Here is a 13,260-nt window from a genome sequence, read left to right as displayed (position 1 = left end):
GCTGTTCTTCAGTAGGTAGGCTCTTCTCATGATGATTTCTGTGTCCTCATAGTCTCTAAACCGTGCTATATGGGGTCGTTTCATATCACCACCTACCCGATTTCTGTTCGCTGACGTCCTGCCCAATCTGTGTGCTCTATCTATACATATATTTTCACGATCTATGTCCAATTCATTCTCCAAGAAACCAAGTAATAGGCTTTTATCGTCGTACTGATATTACAGTTTTTCTGTAATGCCGTAGAAAATCAGATAACCTGAAGTATTTTTTATTGATTTAGAAGGGCTGGCTCACTCATCCCATTCTTATTCATAAATATATTACTTCATGTCATTTAACTATTAGATAATCAAGGTGCACACTGTAAGTGTAGCCTTACTAACTCTATTAGACATAACATCTTTATCAGACTATTTGAAAAGTGAAATGGCTGACGAAAGCAGGGCAATGAAAGATGAGAACGGCGAAAAGAAGCCGCAGTTGTTGATGGCCAGGAAGATTTACAAGGGAATACCAATGTTTGAAAACGAGGTCGAGAAGATAGAAACCATGGACACCAGACCGGATGACATCTGGGTGTGCAGTTTCCCGAGATCAGGTAAATTGCATAAAGATCAGGCCCCAATATCACGAAAATAATTAAGTCAAATCTCAAACTCAATCTCAACTAATTTTACCATTAATCAAATAACATCAACCTTTATTGAAAAAATATATGAATCAACACATTTTGAAACCGCATTCTATTATTGAGTATGTTAATTCAAATCTTTGGTTTAGATTTCAAGGGAAAATATTCTACCGCCATAAATGTACTTTAGTACAGCTCATTGCCTTTTAACAATTACTCAAGTATATTGTTTGCTCCAGAATTAGTTTTCTTTGAAATATTGTCAAAATCTTCCAACAACTTATTCTATGAACAAAATACATTTCCAAAAGGTATAAAAACATACAAGATTTTGAATAATACTATGCTTTTATGTGGAAGATTGAGTTGAGATTGAGATAGAGACTAAACTTAGTATTTTTGTGATATTGGGGGCCAGAAAAACGAAATGGTATTTAATCGAGTAAACTGGGAAGGGAACGTTACATTAATAAGTATGTTCTTTCATAAACGAGTGTCACAAAAGTATGTAGGTTTATAACCGAATTATTTTAATACCGGTTTCATACCAATATAGTCTTAAACTCATGGCCAAGAAAGTCGCACACAAGTGGTTTGGTTTTCTGCGTTCAACATATTATAATATTAGAACAGACTTGAATAAATGGTGAAAGTTTCAAACAAAACACACCTATATTTTTATATACGACGTTTTAATTCCTGTCAGGAACAACGCTGACACAGGAAATGACGTACCTAGTACAAACCTTGGACTTTGATACGGCTTTGTCAGTTCAACTTGACGTCCGCTTTCCCATAATTGACGTCAAAGATGACAGATACCCCTACTATAAAGGTATCCAGGTTATTAACTGATTGATTCATTATTTGATGGACTGATTTATTTATTAATTGATTGATTGATTGATTGATTGATTGATTGATTGATTGATTGATTGGTTAATTGAATGATATGATTGATATGATTGATTGATTGATTGATATGATTAATGATATATTGACTTATTACATTTAAAAGGTGATATAATTAGCTTATTTACTTATATTTAGACCATTAAATAATACTGTTTGGATATTAGTTGATTTTTACTCAGGTTGAAACGAGCTCATTAAACACATTGAAAAACAAAACACATTGCATTAAGTGTTAAAAGTATATTTTCAATAGTGACAATAAACTTGATAATAAGTTATCGTTTCAGTAAAGCAAACTTGCATACAACATGTTTTTATTTTCTTCAAAAGGGTCCTCTAACCAAAACATTGTTCATTTTAAAGTGAAGAAAACGATAACGTAATGAGGCTGTATCTCAATTTCGCGTTTGTTCTATGACTTTTAAAATTGTATTATATGCTTTCCGAGTTTATAGAGTTATCAGCCAAATACAATTGACATCTTACTGTTTCAAACAGTGAAAATATCAATTTGATATTTGTCACTGTTTTGAATCTTAAGCCTCGGTTCCAATACAAACGTTAGCGCGTACATATAAATTTTGGTGCCGACTCGGTTAAGTATATTACTATCTTACACTGAAACAAATAAGTATCCTCCATTTATTTCATTTAAGGTGTAAAGTACGTAGAAGAAATGAAGTCGCCAAGGTTTGTCAAAGTCCATCTGCCATTCTTTCTGTTACCAAAACAGCTGCAAGAAGGAAAGGGCAAGGTCACATTTTATATACGTTAAATTTGCTTCCATATATCAATCCAGGGGTCGTATACAATAAGCATCTTAGTAACAATTTTCAACTTAGTGAAAAATTGCCTTTTTCCTAATTTGAATTTTAAGAAAATGAACGATGTTTGTACACCAAAATTATGAAAATAAGCAAGATCATGGTCTAACCAATGTATACATATGAATAAATCTGATGAAAAGTAACAATTTATAAAAATAATTGATGTCAAAAATTACAAAATTCTCACTAAGTTGAAAATATTCACTACGATGCTTATTGAATACAGCCCCAGGGACCTTTTCTCTCACGCCCTGAATTTTATTTGAGACTCAGATTAAGAAAAAATTAAAGCAAAAGTTATATTTTGTTGTAATAATGCTATTTAAGAAGCAAAGATGCTGAAAATTGTAGTACCACTTACACAATCAATTTATGTTCTACTAATCAACAAGAAAACTCTAGTAAAAATATGTAATATTTCGGATATTTTGAAACCATTAAGAATTCAGTTTTCTGAAAGTTTTTTCAAGACATGTGTCTTCCACTAAGACCTGCGCTCAAGTTGGGATGAATCTATCGAACACTATCAGCCCCAGGGGATATTTATAGGTTTGTACCCTCACTTCCAGTTTGAAAACAAGAATGCATGTATGGCAATGCCAAACACTAAAGGGGAGGACGTAATTTCATGGCAAACAAATCTCATTACTTTCGGAGTTGTCATCACACAATCACGTTTTTTTCATCGACGACAGGCTGGCATTTTATGCTTTTTTTATTGAAGGATTTCTTTGTCACTGCGGTCTTGTGTGATTTTCTTTATAACGTGAGGCTCGTTCAAAAAGAATATGTTTTTCGCCACATAAACTTTTCAAAATTTAAAGAACAAGTCCACATACCAGGCAAAAGTTGGTACCTGAATCGGTACTTTTCATTCTAAATCCGCCATTTTGTTTGTAATGAAACATTTTTCTTACTTAATGTTTGCATGAAACAAATTTATGTCCCCCCCCTTTGAGCACCTGGCCCCAAATTTCTCGAAACTTCTTAAGTCCCTTATAACACGATTAAGCTAATCTCACTATTTTTGTTGTTCTATACAATGTATTGTATTTACTTCTTCAATAATTTTAAGAAATTATGTAGGAATAATCTGTATGATTATCAGAATAAACAATTTTTTATTTATCAAAATCCATTTCCAGTATGCATTTTGGTTAATTAAAATAAGCGACTTAAGCCTGTTAAGCTTAAGAAGTTTCGAGAAAATGGGGCCGGGAGCACTGTGGTGGTTTATTAGTAGTATATGTATTTGCATTTGTTTTATCAGACTTTATATTTTTTCAGACAATATACATAGCGAGGAACCCGAAGGATATTGTGACGTCATTTTACCGCCTAATGCGCTGGGGAAACGCGCTGCAGGAAATGGATGCTACGTGGGACCTGTTTGTAGACGCATTTATAAATGGACAGGGTAACATGACTTAAATTGATCCTTTTTATTGTTAAGTGTTCGAAATTATATTTTGTTCAATCGGATGTAGGTGTCGATTTTGTCGGTTTGGTACATCAGCAGTTTCGTCAGCCAGATCAGCTGGGCCTTTTGACAAATCGTAATTTTGAAAACAAAGCCAGTGTATATGTCTTTTAAATTTAACTGGTTGCTGTGATTTGCTAGGCTTGACCACGTTTAAATTTATAACTTCTAAATCTAACTCTATCTGCTACAAAACGTGATGAAAATGAAATTTCGATCGATGATTTTGAACAATATTAAGTTTTGTCACCAATCGATGTACATGTTATACTATTAAATTCATTTCAAGACTTATAAAGCCGTTTACTGGAAATGGTAGAGCTCTGAGGAATTTGAATTGTCGGGTTTATGCTGCAATCTATCCATTTGGATTCCTCGGCCATTTTCCATTAAAAAAAAACAAGGATATTTATGGACGATTCACAATATCAAATATCTATACAGTTTAACTACGCCGCAAGTGGGTCGTATTTATAGTTTTTTTAGCAGTTAAACTTTATGACTTTAAGCTCGGGAATCTTAATAATTTATGCAATTATACACCTCACAGGCTATGAATTTGAACTTAGTAATATGAACTATACGTTAAGAAACTACTGTTTATTAAATTATTAGTCACAATTCTACGCCTTTTTTCTATTGATGTATCGGAAAAAAATCCGAGTTTGTTTTGAATGTTAAATGGCCGAGAAGGTGCATCAATCATACTTGATTTTAGAAGATCGCTTTTATCTCATGACAATCAAATTGCCTTACATATCGTTGACCTTATAACATTATCACATTATTTACACCAGGGTCATATGAAGTAGTACAAGTTCATTGACTTTATTATATCTGACATGTCAATGTTTTGAACTTGTCGAACTCAATATCCTTATATATTCGCATGTTTATCGGTGAGGTTTGTACAATTATTATAGGATGAGTTTTATCTAAATAATAGGATATTGGTTACCCTATATATGTGAAACGAGGAGCTGCTAAATTCTAATTACAGGCGGTCTCATTCGATCCCGAAAACAAGCAATCGATTAATGAGTTTTTAAACATGGATGACATTATGGAATAATTGTCCGTAGTAGTTTTACTACACAGCAGACATACGTGTGAAGCTTGAACCTATCTAAATGACAATGCGCTCCCTTTATCCTTAACAGCTCCTAAAACATGTGTAGAGGGCCGTAACTGATGTTGGCATAACTCGTGGCCCAATCCCTTTGCATGCTTGATTTAATACTGTCGGTCTTAATATTGTGTTGAAATTTGTTTTGATATTGTCATTGTCAATTGTGTTCTCATGCAATAAAATATTATTAAAATAAATTAAAAGAATAATATGGATCCACAGTTTCGCATATATGCTTTAGGAACTTTACTTCTTATCTTGAATGTTTTTAATTCTCGGGTTAATCCTTTAATTTGACATGGGTTGTTATTCTTCTGAAAATTGTACAGACTTTTTTCAGATTTTTAAAATATAACAACAGCATCGTCGTGAATTTGACGGGTTAAATATTTGGAGCATTTTCGTTTGTTCATATAAAAACACGTGCAATTAAAAATGGTGTCTCGAACATTGTTAAAAAATACTGCATAACACTAATGTGTGAATATTAATTCCAGCAATGATAATTTGGACGCTAACAACAATGACGTAAACAACGTTGTTGACATAAAAAACGTACTGAACAATCGCCCCTATGTTGTAAAGTTTATACACTGACATGTAGAATATAAATATATAAGATATATGGTTATTTATTAGACAACCATATGTCCTTATTTATATTGTGTTTTGAAGGTCTATATGGACATTGGCCTAGGCATGTACTGGGATTTTGGGAGGCGTCCCGTAAGAATGATAACATACTCTTTCTAAAATACGAGGATGTAGTTCAGGTAGGTCAAAATAAATACAATTCTAATGGCATTATAACAATGTTTGTGTTGATCCGATATCCCGTGAAATGTCCGGACTGTATCGTAAAGATGTTCACATACAATGCCTTTGAACTAATATTTAAATGATAGAAAAACATTACCTTTGCAATACACTTTGTCACATATTGAGCCTTTCTCCCAATTCAAGTGGTTTACAGTAATGTTTGTTTCATCGATTATTAAAAAAAAGAGTTGAAATAATACATGTTTATGTATCGGCCGTCATACAACATAACTGCTTTCACTCTTGTTTGTAGGATTTGCCAGCGGCCTGTCGACAAATAGCCGACTTTTTGGACCGGAAGTTGACAGATGATGACGTTAACCGGATATGCCAACACTGTCAGGTGGACCGCATGCGCAGTAACAACAATGTGAACATGTCGTACTACAAGACGTTCAAACGTGTAAATGAAGACCAAGAAGGGGGCTTTATAAATCAAGGTAAAATGCATTTATAATATTTATACAATGAAAATTAATGAGGTAAGCTTAATAGTCAAACAATTAACGTAAGCCATCCATCATTAATAAAAACAAGTGCTTCTGATAAAGTATCATTTTAAAGAAATAAAATCTTAAGTTTGAATAAGTTTTATTTAAAAGTTTAGGTATTGTTATTATATATTGTCCGGTTAGCGCAGTGGTTATCGCACTCGCTTCTCACCAAGGCGACCCAGGTTCGATTCATGGCCTGGGCGCATGTGAGTTTGGTTAGTGGTCACCAAGCCGGAGAAGTGGGTTTTCTCCTGGTACTCCGGTTTCCCCCACAACACAAGACCACACTCTCGCACAACATCGTGCCAACGAGAGTGACTTAGTATAAGGTATTAATCTAGCATAGCTTCCTTCACCATCCTTGTAAAATATCTAATGGTTAAAGGAGGTATCATATTATTTAAGAAACATATTATTACAATTTCTATAAAATCATTGTTATTTTTATTACCTCCCTTTATTATATCAATTCATAATAGGAGCGTCATTAAAAAAGTAAACAATGCCAAAATAAAATAATGATATACCAACATAGATAAAACCTAACTATAATATCGACGTTGATATCTAAAGTCCACTCGTTGCACCCTGACGACGGATGACTTTACATAACCACTTACTGACACTGGGCTAAAGAAACACAACGCACAATCAAAACGAACAGACAAAACCATGCTATGCTTCATTGTTCATCGTCAGATACCTCCAATACACTTCCGCGCTATGCTCCGTTGTGCATCGTCGGATACCCACGAAATACTTCTACGCTTTGCTTCGTTTTACATCATCATATTCCCCCAAATATACTTCTACCCTATGCCTCGTTTTCCATCATCAGATACCCCCAATATACTTCTACCCTATGCCTCGTTTTCCACCATCAGATACCCCCGATATACTTCTACCCTTTGCTTCGTTTTCCACCATCAGATACCCCCGATATACTTCTACGCTATGCTTCGTTTTCCATCAATAAATACCGCCGATATACTTCTACCCTTTGCTTCGTTATCGATCATCAGATACCCCAAATATACCATCATCAGATACCCCCAATATACTTCTACCCTATGCTTCGTTTTCAATCATCAGATACTCCCCAATATACTTCTACCCTATGTTTCGTTTTCCATCATCAGATACCCGCAATATACTTCTACCCTTTGCTTTGTTTTCCGTCATCAGATACCACCGATATACTTCTACCCTTTGTATCCTTTGCCATCATCAGATACCCCCAATATACTTCTACCCTATGCTTCGTTTTCTATCATCAGATACCCACGATATACTTCTACCCTTTGCTTCGTTTTCAGTCATCAGATACCCCCGATAAACTTCTAACCTATGCTTCGTTTTCCATCATCAGATACCCCCGATAAACTTCTACCCTATGCTTCGTTTTCCATCATCAGATACCCCCAATATACATCTACCCTATGCTTCGTTTTCCACCATCAGATACCCCCAATATACATCTACTCTAAGCTTCGTTTTCCATGATCAGAAACCCACGATATACTTCTACCCTTTGCTTCGTTTTCCATCATCAGATACCACCAATATACTTCTACCCTATGCTTCGTTTTCCATCATCAGAAACCCACAATATACTTCTACCCTTTGCTTCGTTTTCCATCATCAAATACCCCCGATGTACTTCTACCCTATGCTTTGTTTTCCATCATCAGATACCCCCAATATACTTCAACACTTTGCTTCGTTTTCCATCATCAGATACCCCAATATACTTCTACCCTATGCTTCGTTTTCCATCATCAGATGCCACCGATACACGCTATACTTCGTTGTGAGTTAAAACTGAATTAATCACCTCGGATCTCTTCGATGGGATCACACATGCATCAACCTATTCATTTTTTCAATGAATATAGGGGTTATCACGCGTCCTTAAATTGTCAGGGGACGACAATTTCACTAGGGGTTTAACTAGTTTATGAGATCTTAACCTCACTCTTATGTTCTATATTCTTAACCCTACAGGTCCTTATGGGCCAACTGTTTAGAACTTGATTATTGACGTAGTTGTTATTTTTTAAACGTGAACTTTTAGATGATGTGCTATTTAATTTAAATAAAACAAACACAGCTTAGATATATGTCTCAAATGTTATTACGAAACGAATGCTGCAGATCACAGTTGTGTCCATATATCTTCCAGGGCAGTACAGTTTTGAACGTAAACAAAGATGACATTGATAACATGTTTTAACTTGAACAAAACTCACAACAATTGGCACAATATTGGTCAATTTGTTTCGTGTAATAACAGTAAACTAGTGACGTTTCATGTTACCTAACTAAATAAGATTTTTTTCTTAAAAATACATAGGTTATACCCTTATCTTGTAAAAAAAATATTTCAGGATAAAAAAATGAAATAATTTTCATTTTTGGAACATATTTTGCTTTATTCAGTTAACCCATAAAGGTTAGGTTGTACTATAGATAAGTTACTTTAGGAATTAAATGTCTTGCATATAACATATGCTTGAACAATTTCAAGATGTAGGTATGAATGAATGATGTAGTTTACTCATTTAGGAGATAATTATTATTTTTCATTATATTTTAGGCAGGGCCGGCGCATGGAAGGACTTGCTGTCCCCGGAAATAGTGGCCCGGTGTGACACATTGATTGCCCAGCTTGAGGGTTCTGGACTGGAAATCAGAGATCATTAGCGATCAAGGGATTGCTCCAATTTTTTAATTTAATACAAATTGTATATTTTTTAAATAAAAAAGTTGCATATTGACATTTATAATACATTTTACAATTATGAGCTGTGTTGTTTAATATTCTATCATGATTTAACGCCTCATCTGATGTTAATTGAAGAGCTTTATGTGAATCGCAGGAACGCATAAAAATGAAGAAGCACATATTTAAAACACATATATGGGTGTTATTTAAATAACGAAAATGTTTTGTCGTTGTTCGATGTAACATAGCCTTAGGCCAAAATAAGTACTATGTTTCAACTAAGATCTCCAAAAAATAGGGTAGGTAGGTAGGCATTTTTTTCTATTCTTATTTTGACAACCGGGATTCTGTACTAATATCAGGATATACCACTGCTGTAGATCTTTTAATTTCAGCATTGAAATTGACACTTATTATTTGTATAGTTATGCTATTTCTGGTGCATCAGATGCATAAGATAAAACAAGATATTTGGAACGTTCTGTGGAAATCCAAAAGACCATTAATAAAACAGCGACAAACCTCTTCTGAATTATTTATTGCACTGTGTCTTACCTAATAACGTAGTATATATCTGGATTAAACCAATAAATTACCAGACGTGTTTTGCAGACGTTTTAAGGACAGATGCTGCCATTCATTTGCCATCTCATGATTCATTCAGTGGCCATTGGTAAAATTATGTTTAAAGGATGGAAGCATTATATCGCCTTGAGGATACATTCATGACATTGTTTATATCAATTTTGTTATTTACAAAGACTCATCTGTTATACCTAACATACTTGTCTAAATGTATTAGGTATTTATGTGACATATTGGTAGCATCGTTATAGATCGTCAATACATTCTTGAGCAGTAATGGCCGGTATGCCTTTGTATTTCAGGAAAGAAAATTGCCTAGAAAGACGTTGATATAATCAGAGTAATTGAAATAATCATTGACATTGTGACATCTTGTATATATTGCAATATAATTATTTCTTTAATTATACTATTTGTTGGCAATATTGTAATGGAAAATTGTAGCGTTACAAATAATAAGGCATATTCAGTTCAGCAGTGTAATGTTTTGAATAATCTAGACGGACGTGGTACTCTCGGTAGAGTATCGCTTAGGTGTCATTCATCGATGATACAAAACCACCTTTCTTCGTTACACATGGCTTAAGACCTCATTGAGGATAAGGGTAAATTTAATGAATCTTAAAATTGTACGGCGATGCGTTGCACCAATTCAACCAAAACTTTGAACATTCTAAATTAGGACACAGTTTGACCGCATTTGCCAGTTGTTTTGGTATTGTCATCAGTATTGATTTTTATAACTTTATTTTTGTTAGAGCAGAAAGGGAAAATTGTCGTTCTTAAATCAGCAGACAATCTAATTGGTAATACAATAGGGACAAGCTATTACATTGAGCGTAAATGCGAATTGAAAAGGATTTATTAAGCAATAGTGTTTTGACGTATACGTACTAGGATCGTCATCGACTTGATTTCGTGCAAATAGAGGAATCTATGCACCAATTAAACCCTTAGTACCTCAGGTTTTCACTCAACACACTGCAATAATGATACTAGACAGCCATTGAGTAAGGCTAATAGAGGTCATCTGGGTAATATATTTTATGTGCATCCCTCAACGCGTCAGTGTCTGTGTTTTGCATTGTACGTTGTCCTACACGTAATGAGAAATTGCAACTAGACGAAATGGTACTCACTTTAGAGAACACAACTGATCCCGAAGGGCCTTAGATTCTCACTCTTTAAAACGCAAAACGTATCCTGGATATCCTGTGGGTAAAACTAATGGATGTCATTAGAGCAATATACCAGTTATGAGCATCCTTAAGCGCCACAAAGTCTGTTGTTTGCATTATTCATTGTCCTACACGAAAGGTAAATGGTTTGTGATAAAATAAATGAGTTATCCGAGGATCGATACTAAAAATGGGGGGGGGGGGGGGTTCTGCTGGAAAGTCAACGTTAAGCGTGATTCGGATTTCCAAAATCAAAAATCTTGATAGCTTACAGCTAAGTATTAAGTATTGAAAATTAACTGACATATATGGATTTTTCTGTGCTTTTTTAAGTTTACTTTTTAATATTTGTTTCAAATATATAGTCGAAATGCATCTACTTCAATAAAATTCTATTTGATTATAAATCCTTAATCCAAAATTGTCGAAAATGTGCAATCGTAAAGTGGTATGATTCAATAAATACATGTAAGGGATATGTTGACATTTATTTATCATCATCTTTTTATTCGCCACTCTTGGATCATTTGCTGATTTGCGACAAAGACATAAAATCATTTTCCTGCTTTAAGGAGAAATTCGTGACGGAGTTTAGAAAGATTCTGTCATTAACATGGTCTCGTCTTTCAGACTCAATCTTCTGTTCAATATGAATTAGATTTCTTTGACAAATTGGTATCATTGCACGGTAAAGTCAATATATAGATTGGAAAGAGATAAGAGATGTAAATATGGCAAGTGTCATTGTACGTTTATTTATCGGGAATTATCATTTGCAGTTGTCAAGCTTATATATATCTTGAGGTTATAACCCTCAAGTTCTACTTCGTTACGTGTGTCGTCTTACAGTTACCAGGAACAAATTTCATATCGATAAATACGTTACCTTTTTTTCTGTATAGTAATAAATAACAGACTATATATATCATGCGATAAACTAATCGTGGACTGTATATTGTGTATTTCTTTGGTGACATTACAATGTATATGAGTAAAGAAATACTACCTGAAATGAATAACGAGCTTAAAAGATTGTCAAATCCTTTCCTACTTCCCTGGAAATAAAGACCACACTTTTTACCGCTATAACTTTATCTTAATTTATTTTCGGTCATTCATTTGACATAATGGGTATCACCAAACAATATCATTGAAAAAGATACCAAATATATACTGGTTCAACAGGCATCTTTAACATGATGATGGACTTATTAGACAAATAATTTAATTAAAATAAGACAATAGTATGTCTTTGCTATTGTGCTTGTCCGAATTGTATTTTAATTCGATTAAACTGTGCATGCTTTTGGTGTAAGAAATATTCACCAAACTATCGTTAAAATGTGTTCAAATCAATTTGACCAAGGCCTATATAAGGCTGCTCCAGAAGTGTCTGTATTATTCAGGTATTATATGCTTCTGTGTCCGAAATGTTTGTGAATACAGTTTGTGAACACTTACTTTTAAGTGTCTGTTTCTGTAAAAATATATTTTGTTAATGAATTGCAAAAGGAATATGTTCGTTTGAAAAATATGTCTTTAAAATTCAAACCAAACAAGAACTACGCTCAGTGAAGAAGCTTGAAGTTTAAATTTGTTTTTGGTTTCTCGGTTGCATTTATATGTGATACGATGCAACAGGGATACAAAACAGAACACTAACGTAAGAAAACATCAGCGACTGGTTGCCATACCTACATTCAAGACAAACGCACATGGCATTCGTCAATGCAAGACATAGAGTGGGAACCATTAAACGTTTTTCTTAATGCTTTCCTCCGCGTTGCCTTAGAGGTCGATATAATTTTAAGTGCAGACATTATCTGAAGCATAACAAGGCTGCAAACGATACATTAAACGCTTGGATTATTAATTGCATCGACTCCCTAACCATTATCCAGATTTGACGGATTGGTGTTCATAGGAGGAACAATGCGCCTTGTCGAACGATACTTACTGTAAATGTTTTAACGATAAACTTTGAAATTTTGAGTATGATTCGGTGTTGTTTTTGTTGTTTTCAATATTACATTTCCACAAAAAGGGGGTTGACAGTGATGTGAGGTACCATTTCCGAAAATAGACGTAGTATGTTGTCTCTTATTAGTGGTTCCGATGACGTCACTTTCGACCTCTTGTAACTACATTGTATGCTGGTTGCGTTTTCAATCTCAAACGAGCCTTCACCAACATTTTTATTTTTAGTTTTATTGATTAATTAATTTAATTAATAAAATGAATTTAATGACAATTTATGCAAATGTTGAATGACAATTTATGTAATATTGAAAAGCCGTTTGTGTAACAGTTAATGTATCATGATGGTTAACTGCTCATGCTAATAATCACTTATTTGACCTTAGAATGTATTTGCAAGGATATCTGTGGGCAACAATCGTATATTGAACATATATAAGTCTTTCCCATAGCTATAATCTATGACATGGTTCAAAAGAAAGATTACTTTAGTTACAGT

General features: G+C 34.0%; 1 protein-coding gene across 1 annotated transcript; it reads left to right on the top strand.

Annotated features, from left to right (window-relative positions):
* The first annotated feature begins 427 nt into the window (after positions 1 to 427).
* LOC128225222 (sulfotransferase 1A1-like) lies at positions 428 to 8,999 on the top strand. Its single transcript, XM_052935316.1, has 7 exons — positions 428 to 599; positions 1,339 to 1,467; positions 2,864 to 2,994; positions 3,662 to 3,791; positions 5,659 to 5,756; positions 6,056 to 6,242; positions 8,893 to 8,999. Exons 1-7 carry the CDS (start codon positions 428 to 430, stop codon positions 8,997 to 8,999), a joined length of 954 nt encoding a protein of 317 aa, XP_052791276.1.
* The last annotated feature ends 4,261 nt before the right edge of the window (positions 9,000 to 13,260 follow it).

Source organism: Mya arenaria, chromosome 1 (assembly GCF_026914265.1).
Source record: "Mya arenaria isolate MELC-2E11 chromosome 1, ASM2691426v1".
Taxonomy (NCBI): domain Eukaryota; kingdom Metazoa; phylum Mollusca; class Bivalvia; order Myida; family Myidae; genus Mya; species Mya arenaria.
Note: the sequence above shows the minus strand (reverse complement) of the source record. Positions and strands in the feature narration are given on the sequence as shown.